General features: G+C 32.0%; 1 protein-coding gene across 1 annotated transcript; it reads right to left on the reverse strand.

Moving 5' to 3' along the window:
* Positions 1-5,204: 5,204 nt before the first annotated feature.
* Positions 5,205-11,650, reverse strand: LOC118051587 (plasma membrane ATPase 4). Its single transcript, XM_035062257.2, has 16 exons — positions 11,370-11,650; positions 9,901-10,020; positions 9,573-9,809; positions 8,391-9,152; positions 8,194-8,316; positions 7,982-8,086; positions 7,730-7,874; positions 7,467-7,631; positions 7,128-7,366; positions 7,003-7,035; positions 6,823-6,904; positions 6,565-6,725; positions 6,305-6,478; positions 6,019-6,201; positions 5,738-5,919; positions 5,205-5,595 (listed from the first exon to the last, which is right to left on the reverse strand). The coding sequence occupies exons 1-16, from the start codon at positions 11,418-11,420 to the stop codon at positions 5,499-5,501; spliced, it is 2,859 nt and encodes a 952-aa protein (XP_034918148.1). The 5' UTR covers positions 11,421-11,650; the 3' UTR covers positions 5,205-5,498.
* Between the last annotated feature and the right edge of the window lie 6,232 nt (positions 11,651-17,882).

Below are 17,882 nucleotides of genomic sequence, written 5' to 3' on the forward strand. Positions count from 1 at the left end.
AAAAAATAAAAAAATATATTATTTTAATAAATTTTTAAATAAAAAATATTTTAAATTACAACTGTTATTAGATTTTCAAATATAGTTACTAGCTAGAATTTAAGCCGTGAAACTTTTTAATTAAGGTGTGCGGTCAAATACTGATATATATTTCTGCAATAGTGAAATATTCCAACTATTGGCATAAAGATTTTCTCTGAGAGGATCGAAAATCAAAAGTTCAACTTGCTGATTTTTATAGATTGAAGAAATTAAGGTCAGAATTAATTTAATATAAAAAATGAATTTTCTTGATATATCCTACTGATTTCTCAATTTCTCTATCTCGGTATTCTTTCTTTTTTCTCAATGCTATCACCGAAAGAGGGTCAACTCACACTATAAAAGAGTCAACTAATTCAATTTGTTCTTTATCAAGTCTGAACTCCTTAGCTTTTCTTCCCCACTGAGGGCAACCAAGTCAAATAAAATTGTCATATATTTCGAATATATATTGACTGTATTTTTCTTTATTCTTTTATTGAATGTCCATAAAAAAATTGTGGTTTAATTTGAAACAATTTGGCTTCGTTTTTAGAGTTTTTAGTTTTTTTTAATTTTCTAAAAAACTTAAATTGTATTTTACTAATTTGTACTTGTGTTTTTTTATGAAAACTCAAATTCATAATATTTGTTGGGCTTTGTTGTTTTTCCAGTGAAATCACTTTCAAACTCACTTATAAATTAATTATATAGGAATTTTGTTTATGGAGTTAATGATAAACTACTTATTTAAGAGAAAATTAAAGTTAGTAATAAAAAATATTTTTTATTAGTTTTGTTTATAAAGACCGAGGTAAGGATCTAATTGATGAAAATAAAACATAGTTAATAAAGAAAAAAGTTTTGTAAAGAAACTGATATGACATGTAAAATCCAAGAAGGTACAATAAAATTTACTTGGAAATATATTGTGTATATGGACACGTATTCCTAATCATCATGATAGTACAATTACTTTTTTGACCTCCCAATAAAAAAATATTGTTATTTTTCTCATGGGGTAATGTGGTAGTTTCCAGTCATACGTCATTATCCAATTGTTTGAGATAATTCGTTCTTTTAGCCTTGCATAGGAATTATATAAAGATTATATTACCTTTATAAGCCAAATTTATTTAAAGATCTAACGGTTTAATTTGGTATTTTTACTTTTTTAGAAAGGGTGTAAATACTTGCATACCCTTAAAACCAAAAAAAAAAAAAAAAACAAGGGTATTCGTGTATTTTCAGATTTGTTTTTTTTAATTAATAAATTTATCAGGGTTGATTTGGTCTTTTAACATTTGTATGAATACTATAAATACATCCATACCCTTGAAAGAAAGAAACAAAAAAAAAACTTGCAACGAATGATATTTGTGCTAGAGTTTTTGTAATTAACATGTTGGGTCAAGGCAATTTAATTATTTTAATTATTAAAATATTAATAATAAAAAATGAAGGCATGCGTGTGGCACGAGTTAGCGTTTGGGCAATGCCTGCTCTTTTTGGATGGCGTCGCCCATTGTCCAAACACCGTCTTTCAAGGTGGCGTTAAAAGCGTCTCGTTGTGGTTTTTCTGATAGCGCTATGTGTGTGGCAATCAGATAAGTGGTTGGTCTACAATAGACTTTTTTTTTTTCTCTCATTCCTCTTTTCTCTTTCTTCTCCTTTCCAAATAATAAATTTTTCCTTTCATTTTTTTCTTACATCTAATTTAATTCTTATTCTTTTAATTGTTATTTATTTTGTTTTTATTGTTTGTTTGTTTTTATCACTTTTCTAATTGAATTTTATTTTCAATTTCACCCCTCAACATTTTATAGCAAATTAAGCCATTTTTTTAATTCTCTCTTTTTTTTTTTGGAGGATTTTCTTATTGTATTGTTTTCCAATTTAATCCTGTATCATTTTATCAATTTATAATTTTACTTTGTTATTTTTAAGGTTTTCTATGGTATTGGTCTTAGACTCATGACTAAGATCATTGGTTTTAAAGGCTAACAAGGGTTGAATTTGGTATTTTTTTAGATAATTTTTTAAATTATATTTTTTTTAATTTCATCGTTAAACATTTTATTTATTGAGAAATGGTCTTCATGCCTTTTTTTTTCCCCTTTCTAAGAGGTTGACGGGATAACTTGGATTGACAAAAATATTTTATTTCATTGCTTTTTTTATCATTATTTTTTACTAGTTTCACCCTTGAACATCATGTTGTTTTATAATTGAGATTCATAATTTTATTTAGTTTTCTTTCAATGAGGTTACCCTGATATTATCACCAGATCATGCATTTTGCATACTAACTCGGATGGATTTAGTTCAATTCGTTTGACATGTTTTTACGTTGTCAATTATTTTTATTAATTTATTTATTATCGTTGTATTGTTTATTTATATTATTTAAATTAATCGAGTTTTTTAAATTCAATCAAGTTCTTAATCCAAATCTTGAAATTTTTTGTTTTATTTTTTTAAACACTTGCATTGGCCTAACTCTATTTTTGTTTTTTCTTTTGTCTTTTTGGTAATCTCGTATTAATTGCCTATTAAGAAAAACTAAAAGAAAAGGTGAAAATATTATTCATCTAGACACATTACACTATAGATGGGAATGGTCTTTTCACCTTCTTACCCATTTAAAAAAATCTAATTGGCTAATGATTGAGGGTAGAATTATCTATGTAATTGGGTCATTTTGGTATTTTTAAATTGATTGGGGACAAGATGAGTATTTTATGTTCAAACGACACCATAATTTTACATCACTACCCTTAAAAGAAATAACTTTTTAAGTTCCAATTAAGGGTTAGTTTTGTATTTTCATATAAAAAAAGCATAGAAAAATAACTTATTTACCCTTGAAATAAAAAAAAATAGCTAACAACAAGGGGGCTTTTCATATTTTCAATTTGAAATTCATAACCTAGCTACCTTTAAAGTTAAAAATTGTAACTCTTTGGTCGGAGAGTATTTTTGACATTGCATTGCTAGTTATTTTAATCAATGAGTTGGGATGGTGGCATTTGGTTTGTCTCGATATTTCTTCAATTAAAAGGCGGCCCATGCATCGAGAAAATTTCTAGTTTGGTGTTGATGACCTTTTTTATTCTCTTCTTTTTTTCCTCTCTCTTCCTTGGTGTTTGTGCTTGCCTTGTGTTTTTTTCAAATCACCCACTAAACTTCTCTTTCTTTGTTTTTTTTTTATTATTATTATTATTTAAACCATGTTATTTTTGGTTATTGTTTGTTTTATTTGAAATTATTTATAAAATTAAAATTTTAATTCAATTTCATGCTTTGTCAAATTTGGTCTCCACTTTTTTAATTGTTATTTATAGAATCTGAAATAACTTTTAGAATTAGTTTTTTTTTTTTTTTTTGTGATTTCACCCTCCATTACTTTTTTCCTATTAGATCTCATCCTTATTCTTTTTTCTTTTTTTTTCCTTTCAAAAAAAAGTTTTTAGATTGATATTTGTTTATTCAATTTCATTCTTCAATATTTAATTTATTTGGATTTGAGCTTCTTGGTTAAGCCCGTTTCTAGGATTTCATAGGTTGCAAGTTTTAAAAATTAATTTAGCTTTAAGGGATTCGCTCAGGAGTGATTTGTTTTATTTATTATTTTTTAAAGCTTAATTTTTTCTGTTTCATCTTTCAGTATTTATTTAATTTGAGGTTGGGCTCTATATTTTTTTTCAACTTTTTGCATCCTTTGTTTTATCTTTTTTTTTTATTTGATTGGGTTATCTCGGGTATTTTTATTTATCGTTCTTTATTAAATTTATTTATTTTTAAAAAATATGTTTTATTCTTGAGTTAATTAGAATTGATTGATTGGATATAGGTGGATAATTACTTCCTTCTTTTTTTTTTTTTTTTTTCTTCAGGGTGTTGGTCTAGTGATCCATGTGATTCTTTCAATGTCATCATGCATCCTTTTGTTGTGAGATTTGAATCATCTCAGCAAGCTCTTTTGGCAGTGGGCAATGTCCACAATGAAATGATGGTGAGTCTTCAATAATGTCTTCTTTTAGCAGCTTATTTGATTGAGTTAATTGTTAAATGTTTTTTATATTGTTCATCTGCTATTGTTGTCTACCATCTAAATTAGATTATTACATTACTCGATTTTATTGGATCTAGTCAAGTTAATAACTCATGTACCAAATTTTTTTTACTTCTTTAAAAATGTTACTGTTGACTAAGCATCCTTATTATACATTAAAAAAAGATTAATTGGTCCATAAAATCATGCGGGTTATTGATCTAGTCTATTCCAAAGTCCTATTACATTCACATGCTATATATATTCTCTTTATCAATAGAGTTTTTCCTATCAAATATTTTGAATCGAGTCCTTCAGTTTAAAATGTAAATTCTTAATTATAATATAATCCCTTAACTAAAAAAACTAATTAATTATTAATTGAAGTCTTAAAAAATATATTTAATTCCTATTTTAAAATCTATTTACGATTTAGTTTCTTTGTCATTTCATGTACCTTTTCAATTCACTGTCCATTTTTCATTTTAATAAATAGAAAGAATTGACGAGGAAAGAGGGAATGGCTAGAAAAAGTACCTCTCATATGCGAAAGTGCATTTACAATATTAATTTTTTTTTTTAATCAGACCCAACGCACACTCTTTCTTGTCTTTTTCTATATATATATATATATATATATATATATATTTCACTTTCATAGATTTATTTGGTGCTTTGTGTTATGAAAAAAGGTAGTATTTGATTACATATACAGTGCACACTTATGAAGTTCTACGTTTATTTAATGCAGTGTGTTAAGTGTTTAATGATTTATAAAAAAAAAATTAATTTTTTTAATTTAGTAATGGAGGTTAAAATGTAGATTTTGGTTGTAAACTTCTACACATCTATAGCTAGGGATAGAATTATTCTCCATGTAGAAGGGAAAAGAGCAAATATAAAAACATAAAATATGCTGTTCGAGGGAGAGGAAAAAAAAAACGTATGGGGCACCATCTCCATACTCGATGGTCTCTATCTCCATCCTCCCAGAAGAGGGTTTTGCTCATTTTTCGTCAAATTTGACGCCAACTTTAAATCTTTTTGCTACTCGTCACAGCATGTCTTATTATAGTACACTTACAATGAAGAAAACTAATGCAATATCAAAGAAATGGAAATGCCAGGATTATAAGAAGTTAAGCAGGAGAAAATTAAGATTAAAAAACTTGGAAATACTGTGTAACCAGGTGGCGTTACATGGCCCTTGATAGAGCAAGAAGTAGGGAAACACAGCCCTTTCTCTTCCGGCAGTTTAAAGCACACAAACACAAGAAATGTAAACAGATCAGGGGATTTATATTGATACCATTTTCTCCCCTATCTAGAAAAGTTTTCAGCTATTGAGGCCTTCTCGGCTGTTCTTGAGGATTTGTCATTGAACTTTAGGCCTTTCCATCTCAGGTAAATTTATTTCAGAATTTTACACGGTATAATGCTGCTGGATGGTATCGATATCCAAGCCCTTGAGTTTAACAACTGATTCCACGTGCCCTTTGAGTGTGTGAAGCTCCCGAAGCCTTGACATTGATAAAGAATGCTCTTAGTAAGTTGATTGATGACAGGAAAAAAAATCCAATCTTGACTAAATCGGTTTAGATTGAATATCAAGCAAGGAAAGGTTCGATAAAGAATGCTCTTGGTAAGTTGATTGATGCATACCTTGCAACCTCTGCTCGTCTCTTAGCCTGCTCTGCGATTTCAGACAGCTCCCTGTAGCTGCTCTTTTCATTGAAGATACCAGCTGTCTCCGGTGGTTGGAGCCCATGCAAGGTCCTTTGTGCATGAGCCCATTGAGCTTCTCTTTCTTCTTTACCATAATCTTTCTTGGTGGTAAAGGCAGTCTGTCACAGAAGGAAAAATGCATGGAACGTTTCAGTTGCAGGTGCCAAATACATATTCAACTCCCTGAAAAGGATCAGTGTTTTGAAATATTAACGCACCTTGTTCTCCAGCATATTGAGCCAAGCCTTTCCACTTAGGATGTAGCGGATAGAAAACTTGAGAATATCAAGTGGGAAATAAAAAACGATGCTGTAAATCCAGATGACACCAGCCCAACCCCATCCAATTCCCTTGATCCTTGCAAACCCCCAGTTGGCATAAACAGCAATCAGAGTCGCCACCTGAAAATCGGAATGCATTAGATTATTTCCTAAGGAATTCTTCTTCTCCTCCAAATCACATCAAGGAGGTAGTGGATATACATGATCAGGAGAAAACAATTACCAGCTGTGCAATCATGAAAGCAGACAGTAGTAGCAGACCAGGTCGTTCGATAAAGGACCAGCTGCGAGAACGAGTCACGAAAATGAGAGCTTGGCTCACAATACTGACTTGAAGGTACAAAGCCCCCATCATTTCTTCATCACTGTCCCTCAAAGATCTGACACCAAATTTATTCTGGATATGTGGAAAATGAAAATACACAACGATCAGTCAAAGAGCAATTCTCTACTACTCACTATAAGTTTGATGGTGTCTATTACCGAAAAGAAATCAGTCTTATGCATTGCCCAGAAGAATATCACGGTCATCAGAGCCAGGTAACCACCGAGTACGATTCCAGTGGCAAATATCTCTTTTAGTTTCCAGCTATCAGGCAAGGGTGATGGCTTCACTCTATCCTTTGAGATTGTCATAATTGTACCTGAAAACCATGACAAGTGAATACTCAATGCTCTAAAACCATCACATTAGGCTAAAAATCAATGTAAGAATTTCAAAACAGTGTTCATCCCACTCACCGTCATTTAGGATAGCAATAATCAAAACCATGAAAGGAGAGAAGTCGTACTTCCATATCAGAGCAATAAGCATGAAACCAAACTGCCAGATTCGAATTTAACATCAAAAATGAATTATGTTGCATTTATATGACAAAGTCTCAATATTACGTTCTAATGGAACTGTCAGTGGCTACTTACCACAATACGGATTGTGATAGAGACTGCATAGATCTGCAAGAAGGAAGGCATCGAAGTCACCGATTGTTATAAAGAAAAAAGAAACTGAAGGGGAGAAAACTTGTGAGCTGAAGAATGCAACTAACAGTGTAGTTCTTCATCCTTTGGAAAATAGCTCTGCTGGTCAGAACGGCGCTTATAATGACACTCAATCCAGGCTCCGTTAGAACAATGTCAGATGCACCTCTTGCAGCATCTGTAGCATCAGCAACAGCAATTCCAATATCTGCCTTCTTCAATGCAGGAGCATCATTAACACCATCACCAGTCATTCCGACAATGTGCTTGCTCTCTTGCAACTTCTTCACGATTTCATATTTGTGCTCTATAAAGGAAATGGATTTAGTCAGAATAAATAATGTATCCAAATCAAGATCCAAAAGTGTCCAATTTTTCCTCATAGGTGGCATAACGAAAGCACCCACCTGGAAACACGCCAGCGAACCCATCTGCTTTCTCAATCAACTCTTCTACAGGAAGAGAAGCAATGCTTGCATCTTTATGCTGACCAAGTAAAGAAGCGGAAGGGTACATGTTTGTTCCCATTCCAAGCCTTCTTCCTGTCTCCTTTGCAATAGCAAGCTGATCACCTGGAAATTAGAACCGCCATAAAATAAGCCACAACATAAAAACGAAACAATCACCGCGGCCTTCTCTAAATAGAATATCAAAGAATATAATTAGTTACCAGTAATCATCTTGACGTTCACACCGAGATTGAGAGCTCTACGGATGGTTTCAGCACTGTCATGTCTTGGAGGATCAAAGAGGTTCAACAAGCCAACAAACTCCCATGGACCACCTGGACTTTCCTTACTTTTCTCTGGCACTCGCTGCATCCGCACCACAATATCAATAAAATAATAAGAGGACATTGCTGCCATAAATAATAAAAGAAAGAAAAGGAATGCCGCGGCATATCAATGTAAGTCATTCAAACCTGTCTAGCAACAGCCAATGATCGGAGCCCTCGTTCGGCAAACTTATCCATACAAGAATGAGCCTTCTTCTTAACATCTTCCCTGGCATTGCATAATTCGAGGATCTACTCACAGAAAAAATTAGTTAGGACATGAGAATTCACTAATCTTTCTTCGCGTTACACAAAAAGTTGGTTTGAAATCTGAAGTAAGAATATGAGCAACAAGGCACCTGCTCAGGAGCACCTTTACTTGCTCGATGCCAGTTTCCATCAGCATCAATGTAAGTCAAAGCAGTCCTTTTGTCCACAGGATTGAATGGAAGGAAGTGCACCTCTCTTATACCAGCTCTTGCCTGCATACATGCACATGAGATAAGCGCTCACGTTCATTACTTGGTGTCATATTATGGAAGGCAGAGAGTTTTACCTCCTTTGGATCAGCAAGCATTCCAACCATGGCAGCATCAATGGCATCTTGATTTTCAACTCTAGAGGCCCTGGCAGCAAGCAGGACGACATGATCTTTGTCCACACCCTTTGCAAAAACCTCAATCAAGTTTTTGTCAATGCTCAGTTTGTTGAGGGTTAAAGTCCCAGTTTTGTCACTGCAGAGTACGTCCATACCTGCCATCTCTTCAATGGCAGTCATACGCTTAGTGATAGCACCTTGCTGGGATAACTTGTGAGATCCAATAGCCATCGTCACAGACAAGACTGTAGGCATAGCAATGGGGATCCCTCCAATCAATAGAACCAAGAGATTGTCAATTCCATCTCTGTACTTGCGTTGCTGAATTGGGTACATGACCACGATCTCAATAACCATTCCAACTGCTATGGAACAAATACAGAAGTTCCCAATAGCAGTGAGAACCTTTTGGAAGTGACCAACTTGGTTGGTGCTGTCCACAAGATGCGCAGCCTTTCCAAAGAAGGTGTGGACACCAGTGGCAATAACAACAGCCTCAATCTCTCCCTGTTTGCAAGTGGAACCTGAGAAAACTTCATCACCAGGGTGCTTAGTTACTGGAAGTGACTCCCCAGTGAGGGCAGATTGATCAATCTTTAAAGGATCACCCTCAAGAAGACGGGCATCGGCAGGAATAATATCTCCCAATTTAACACTAATGATGTCTCCGGGAACCAGAATTGCAGCATCCTCCTCGCTCCACTTTCCATCCCTAAGCACCTACACCAACATTGCATGAAATGTTGTTAAGTATAAAATTAATTAATCAAAATTAATATTTGAGCAAGTGTTGGCTGCATTTCTTTTCTTTGCTTCTGTCATTATTATGGCAGCATTCCAGCATCTAGCATTCATCAGTAGATCATGTTCTTTTCTTTTCACTTTTCATGAAGTATGGGCAATGCTTGACGCATGGTCACTGACCAAAAAACAAAAAGCTTGACAACTAGCCCACTATCAACTACTATAAATGACAATTTAGAGGCTTGTCCAAGCCATCAGAATTCACATACCGTAAGACATGCAAGCAAATGAAGATATCTTACGGTTTACAATACGTATGTATGAACAGAGTTCTTTAGCCAATTTGCACATAGCCAGCTAAATGTGATACACAGCTCCTTGAAAAAGAAACATTACCTTGGTTTTAGGAGCAAGGCCAGCCATGAGTGCAGCCGCAGCATTGCCAGCATTGTTTTCTTCAATGAAACTAATGGTAGAGTTGATCACAAGTAAGCAAATAATTCCGACAAAGTCTTGCCAATCCGGGGGCTTCCCACTTCCATTTGCCAATGCAATAGCCATTACAGCTGCAGCTTCCATAACCCATGATAGAGGGTTCCACATGAACCCCAAAAACTTGAGAAACTTGCTTTCCTGTTCATTGAAATGCTTATCATTAGTCCATAAATCAACGTACAACATAAAATATTAACTTTCAAGTATTGGTCAATGTCTCAATAGGGACCTTTTTCTCTTCCAATTTGTTGGGGCCAAAGATTTGAATCCTGCTGGCTCCTTCCTCTGAGGACAAACCTTCTTTGGTGCATTTCAATTGCTCAAACACTTCCTCAATCGGAATCCGTTCCTATTAACAAAAATCGATTTCATAAAACGTTGCAATTATTAGCATAAGTATGCAGAAGGTGCCATGATAAAATTATGCAAGCCTTATTATAGTACAATTAGATTTGTTACAATCGCTACAATTCACATGCTCTCAAAAGATTGATTCTTTTCAAGTGAGGAACGCTCCATAAACCCATATGATCGGACCGATGGTCTAAACATGAAATTGTCTGCTCTGGCCACACAAAAAATAATGTTTGGATCATTTAATTCCCTTGTTTTAAATAACCATTACAGATCGAGTAAAGGAGAGTCAACCAGGGACTCTGCTCAACTCGGGCGGTTACAAGGTTTTGCCCAATCATAAAAGCGTTGACTCATACACATGACAAGATGTGCTATCTCACATGGGACAGCCCCCACTTTATGCAAATCTAATTGGTTAGTGTCACTCACGCTCGGCACGACTCCCTAGAGCATAAGATCTGAGGTCTACGGTGCAAATTCCAAGAAAATCAAGGGCCAAACTTGTCAAATCAGCAGAATCATTAAATATTTTATGAATCCAAGAAATAATCAGTACTATTTGAAAGTGAGAGAGAGAAAACTAAAAGTTAAAAAAAAAAGAAACGAATACAAAAGAAAATTAAAGTGAAAAAAACTGCGAAAAGGCTAAAGTACCACGGAAATGTACCAGAAATTCCAAAAGAAGCAAGCAAAAGGCACTAAACACTGAGAGAGAATTTTTTTGAAGTAGGAAATAACTTGGGGTAGGCATTTATAATTGATGACATAAATAAAACATAGCCAGCTCCTTCTATCTGTCTTTCTTGACTTGTTTTCACGTGTTCAGATCCATTTTTTATGAGAAAATGCCTCAAAATATGATAGTTTTTGCAAAAAGAGAAGTTCAGAATTTTAATGGTCGTTTTCATCTCAAAAGAAACTTAACAAGACACCATAGAAACAGCTAAATCATTCTCAGACCCCAGCGGACAACTATTCCTTGTAAGAAAAGACTGGTTTCAACTTTTCTGTTCTTACAACAATCAAAAGAAGGATTTAAAAGGAAATACTGTACGAAAAGAGCTCAAGATTATAAACAGGAGGATTAGTCCTGCAACAAATCGATGAAAACAAAAGTGTAATAAGCAAAAATACCCATCTCCCGTTTCCAACTGATCTGAACATATCTGGAAATGGGCTCAAACTAAAATTCTATTAAGCTATATATGAACATAGATCTCAATAAATCACATGCACGCAAATCCATTCAAGTTTTCTTGAGCCAGAGCAGTAACAGAAGCAGTAAGATTGAAGAAACATAAAAGAGAAACGAAGTGCTGAATAAGCAAAAACAACTTATACCAGATCAACAGTCTCATTCTTGATCTCGTCAAGACTAGTGGTCTTTTCCATCTTTTAACTCTAGCAGAGAAACCACGAACACAGAGCAATACAAAAAGAAAACAAAAAAGAATCTCTCTTTTGGTTTTTTGGTAACAAGATTATATGTGAACTCAACAAGGAGGAGGAAGAGCAATGGAGTTAAAGGCCATTCAATGAGACTTTGTATATCCCAAGAAAAGGGCCAGAGATTAAGAAACAGAGAGAGAGAGAGAGAGACTGCGGTGATAATTAGATTGAGGCTTCCTTCAAGTGCTCTATGCCTCTCTCCTTTTATATGCGTCTATGTACAAGTTTTTATTTTTATTTTTTAGAAAATTTTATGTTAATTATTGGTACCCTATCAGTACTCTTTGAATCTACCTTTACAAAAACCAGGACAGATATAAAGAGAATAAAGAAAATAAAGTCATTACTCAAATAAAAACAAATATTTCCATTTATATATATATTTTTTCTAATTATATCTATTTTTTAAAATAAAATTCATTATTCAAAAAAATAATAAAAATATTCCTATCCAGATTTGTTTTTCCTAATTATATTTATTTTTTAAAATAAATCCAGAAGATGATTAATAGAACATCGCTAATAATCCCTTCATAACCGTAAAACTTATCTGTGTTTTACATAAACTCTCTCTCTTTCCCCAGAAAAATTAGAAAATAATAAAAGAAAACGAATAAAAATAATTCATCTTTGCCCCTCGCCGTTCACCGTACGAACCCGCCGTTTAACAACTCCTCAGGTGGGCTCGACGTACCTTCACTATGAGTGGTAAAGTACTGTAATAATAGTCTTAAAATTAAATTCTCTCTCTTCTTACCAGTGTCTTGTCGGTTAATGATGCTGTGGATGATGTCTTGGAATTCCAAAACCTTTCCTTTCCTGGAGGCCGTAATATGATCAGAAAGCCACTTGCTAGGTTACCTCAGACGTAAACATTTTGAGCATTAATTATATTGAATAAATTTAGGAATATTAATTTAATTTTCATTCTCTGAAATAAAGCCTACATTCCTTATTTAAAATCAGTAATTTGTTGATTTTTTAGTCAATGAAATTTATTTTAATTTCGTACTTTTGTTTTGTTACGCTGAAGGGAGAAATATTTTTTTTAAAAAAATATTATTGAAGGGTTTAAACTTATTTGTGCCATGTAAGTATTTTAACACCTACACATCTTCTAAGTCTGCTAAAGCAACGGAAAAGGAGAGTTAGTACCAGCAGGATTTGGTCTCTAATTTATCACCTTCTTTTATCAACTGGTCCTCTAGGGTTTCTTTTTTTTTTTAATTATTTTTTCTAGGGTTTTGAGCATTGAAATTGTTTCTCCAAGTTGTTGGCCACGATCAGCATGTAACAGGACCGGTAGAACATGGAAGGGGAAAGACCTGTTAATGAATTATTTATTTGGGAGATTGACTTTAAGTTTTGGCTTGGCCCTCGGCAATATGAACAGAAGTCATCGCACCTCGGCAGCCGAATTTTCTCCTTTTTTCTCCATCAAGAAAAAAGAAATCATAAGCGTCCCAATTATTTTATATTCTATGTAAATAATTGAAGCAGCTTGGATATGTATGGCTGTCTCCAAAGAGAGAGGAGCTCAGCTAGCTAGGTTACCTCCTAGCCTTTGGATTCCCTTAAAAGGCATTCAACCCCTTGCAATAAACGAAGTATAAAGGCAAATATAAACTCCAAATCTCAAATTTCTTGCCATTTGTCGCCTGTCTACCTAGGTTTAAGATTTAGGGTGTTTTGAAGGTCAAAGAGCACTGGCGTGGCCATTTAAAATTAAAATCACCATCATTTTTCTCTTCTTATTTTTATTAAAAAGAGTAATTATGCAACAAAATACTAGTTAAGGAATATCATTATTTAGATTCAGTAATTTACTAATTTGAGTTGATTTATTAATTAATGCAATAAAATATGATGAAAACTTTCATAAAATATTCGTTGATATACCGAATACGATATAACTTCTTTTTTCTTTTCCTATTTTTTTTTTTGTTATGTAACATTTTTAAAAATACATGTGTGTGTATAGAAGCCATGTGTAATTTAGGTAGTCAATTAATCCTCAATTTTTATGAAATGGATGAACTTGTAGGGTTTAGGGACACAAATTTAGTATTTTACTTAATTGACCCCCCCCTCCCTTCAGATTTTTTTTAATTAACTAAATTATAATGTTTTTATTGCTAGGTAAAACCAATCCTAAGAACATATAATATAAAGCCATTATATTCTACTAATTCACTTCATTAATTTTATCTTTCAATGCTAGATTAATTGATAATTAAGCTTTATAATTTATTTTAATTTGTTTTTATTGTGTTATTTCAGTCTCATAATCCAAGTCATAGGTTTAACAAGTTAACCCGAGTTGACTCGGATCATTTTTTTTAATAGGTTAATCTAGTTTCATCTTTCATCATTATATTTATTAGAAATTAAGTTTCGTAAGTTGTTTTGATTTGCTTCCATGAGATTATCATGATTTTATGACTTGATATATGGATTAATAGGTTAATCCGAGTTGACCTGAATCGATCCAATATATTATGATTTTAATATTTATTAAAAAAATCTTATCTTTAAACCTGTCAAGATGACAAGTTAGATCAAATCAATCCTTACGTAATTTTTTTACTAGAAAAAACATTAACAAAGCTAAATACTTTTTTTACATTAAAAAAAATAATTATATGGGCATAATAAATGAAAAGGAGCTAATCTTTTTTCTTTTCTTTTCAATTTTGAGAATGAAGGGTTTACATGAGTTCACAAGAAATAGTTTTTATCATTTTATAAAATAATTCAATTTAATTTATCATATGAGTTCTTAAAATATAAAATGCCTCTTTGAATTTTTTTAAAAAATATAAAACAATTAGCCTTTTTGTATTCATTTCTACGTTCGAAAAAACAAAGAAAGGATGACAACTTCCTTGTGTTTCATCTTGAGACTTGGAAGTTAGGATTTCAACTTGAGTCACCAGATTAAAGTGTGCCAGCACTGTTTTGAATTTGATTTCCTAAATCAATCGAGATTTGCTTAAATTTTGACCACACAGTTACCGGATAATGTAAAATATATTTTTAAGATACCCCAGTTAAATAACTCGATTTTTTTTTTCTTTTGAAATGATTTGATTGGGCATTTGAATTAACAAAAAATACTAAAAGAATAGGTGTTTTACTGTGCCTTTCTTTACATAACACTATTCACCTGAATAGTGTTTATTCCTTCATTTATTTTTTCTTTTCTTTTCTTTTGTTTAATTTTAAATTAATCCTTTAACATTAAATTTATTGAAAATTGAATAACATAATTTTTTTAATTTATTTTTTATAAGATTATCCTACTCGTAACTTGGATCGCTAATTTAACAGATTAACTTTGATTTCTCAATTTTATTCTTCATTATCAGGTTAATATTAGAAATTATATACTTATGATTTATTTTGGTTTGTTTTTATGAGATTATCTTCATCATGACTGGAGTTATGGGTTTGGCAAGTGAACCTTGTTTGACCCTAATTAAGATTTATAATTTATTTTTATTTATTTTTATTGGGTTATTCCGGTCTTATAATTTAGGTCACTGGTTTAACAAGTTAACTCGTGCTGACTCGAGTTATTTTTTTTAGTTTTATCCTTCAACATTAAATTTATTGAAAATTAAGTTTCGTAAGTTATCTTAATTTATTTTTATGGTGTTATTATAATTTAATATAATATCATTTCAATATTTATTAAAAAATTTCATTTTAAATATTTATCTTGAATCATATTACATTCTTACTCGTTATTGAATTATCTTTAAACTTCTCAAAATTTCAAGTCACTTCGGATCCATCTTTTCACAATTTTTGTTCTTCAAGACAAAACATTAGCAAAACCAAATATTTTATTTACATAAAAAAAAAAAAAAAATTCAATCCCACGCAGGAGGTGACATCTGCCACGGGCATCGCGTAATGGAGTGCTCTTGGAGGATAAGATTTCAATTTTGGAGCTATGTAGGCTGGATTTTACCCCCCTAAAAGCGCCTTCTTCTCATATATGGAGAGGGGGAAAATGTACTGCAATTACCACCACCGTATAATATATGATCCTCATCATCGACCCCCACCTAGTTGACCACACACAAAAAGTTAAACCCATTCACCTACTTCTTCAGGTTGTTTCTCGACATGCAATGGTTGGCAGAGGCCATTTAATATAGTTCTTATTTGTTTCTTGGAGCGTGACTTTAGTCCGTCACTCATTTCCGAGTATGTATTTTTTTATATAAAAAAAGTGTTTTTAAAACATTAGAGTTTTTATTTTAAATTAATATATTTTTTATTTTTTTATATTCATTTTGATGTGCTGGTATTAAAAATAAATTTTTAAAAATAAAAAAATATTTTAAAAAACCACAACACAATAGTATTAAACAAGCTCTACATGACCAACAGGTTGTTGGCTCAGTGGTTGTTGGGGCAGCTCTCCTTCCTTCGAACTTCGGTTCGAGTCCCAGTGGGAGTGGGGCTGAGAGTTTGTTCCCATTTCCTGTTTTTATTGAGTCCTTCTTGTGCCGTATGCATGTCACCCCCGCGGTGCCTTACCTACTCACTGGGACTTGCAGGATGTTTCAGTGGGCTATGGATTAGTCGTGGTGCGCGTAAACTGGCCCGGACACCCACGTTAATAAAAAAAAAAAAAAATGCATGCATGTATTTATAGATAAATTAATCACTAAATGTTAAAAAAACAAAAAACCTAACCTAGTTGATAGATATGTTTATTGAGAAAGTCAATGCTCTCTATAATAAAATAATCTTTTATAGGTAAATTATTTTTTAAGTGTAAATCATCACTTATTTAAAAAATAACTCCACGATAAAGAAAATAATTAATCTCAAATATATATTATACAGTAAAAAAAAACAAAAAACATGTTGAGATGGTAAGGTATTGTATGGGAACGCGGTTTCAACCGCGTTCCCAAAAAATTTTAGTTTTTTTTTTAAATTTAATATGGTTTGTATGTTTTGGATTGTTTTGATGTGCTGGTATTAAAAATAATTTTTAAAAAATAAAAAAAATATTATTAATATATATTTCAGCACAAAAAATTATTTGAAAAAATAACTTATTTAACCACAATGCCAAAACATACTCTAAATGAATGAGTTATGATCCGTAATCTCTTGCCCTTTGCGTTCTTGCACAATATGAGAGAGTCATCCTTGCCGAAGCAACACGGCCATTTGAATATATAATTCCAATCATGGCCGTATAGCTTATACAAACAAATAATTCATAACACGTCTTAATAAGATGAAATCATCGACTCAATAATAGAGTTATTTTCTCTCAGTGCAATTGACTTTGGAAATTAAAATAAAAGAAAATAAAAAAGTCCACTTACAGTGATCTGCGTGATTCAGGTCTTCTTTAGTCACTTCACACATTTATTTTTAAATCAAGTAAAAATTAAATGATTTTTTTAATTAAAAAATTAATTAAACTCAAGTAAAATCGAATATCATCATATATTTAATTGATATATTTTAGTTAATCTAAAATAATTTTTTTAAAAAAAAAACTTTAAAGTGAAAGAAAAGAGCAAGACGACCAGGACGCTTAGACCCTTCAGAAAATAAATTACACGAGTTGGCTTGGTTTTTTTTTATTCCTTAAAAACATCCTTAAATTTATTTAAAAATATAAAATCAAACCATAAAAAAAACTTTAAAAATTATTGTAAATGGATTCATTGAGGAAAAAAAAAAGGAAATTTCAATGGTATTCAATAAAATAAAAGACTTTTTAAATTATTTTTCAATTAATCCATTTAAATAGACTAAAATGTAAAACATAAAAAAAAAAAATAAATAAATAAAATAGTTCAAGCCAAGCGCGCCTAGCCCGTCCAAAAAAGGCCTAGCCATTACACCAAGCTTCTTTAATTAATTTTTTTAAAACAATACAGATAATATATTATATGCTGGCTAAGTTTTTGGCAACTTGAGGGTCACTGGAAAATACTCGTGCCAAGGGTTTCTTTATTGTCCAAACAATTGATTTTTGACCCATGTTTTATCAAAATACTAAATAACCTATTAATAGCCTTAAATAACCCTAAAATCAATTTTAAAAATTCAAAATCAACTTGATTTCAAAAAACTTCTCAAGCTTAATTCTACCATGCTTCTAGGCGGTGTTCCCTACATACAGTACAGAGAGGAAGTAGAGCAGCGTAAATAACACATAAATAAGGTTCACCTTGTTAAATAGAACTTATTAACATTTAGATCAACCTTTTGTGGTTAAATTGATGTTTACTGAGATTTTTTCTCTTCAACTTGAAATCGAAAACTATATTTCTCTCTCAAATTAGGAATATTTTTTTTAAAAAAATAAAGCTCTAGAGAGAAATTGAATTTTAGAAAACCAAAGAGCTCAAAAGTTAAAAA

This window comes from Populus alba, chromosome 18, assembly GCF_005239225.2.
Source record: "Populus alba chromosome 18, ASM523922v2, whole genome shotgun sequence".
Classification (NCBI taxonomy): domain Eukaryota; kingdom Viridiplantae; phylum Streptophyta; class Magnoliopsida; order Malpighiales; family Salicaceae; genus Populus; species Populus alba.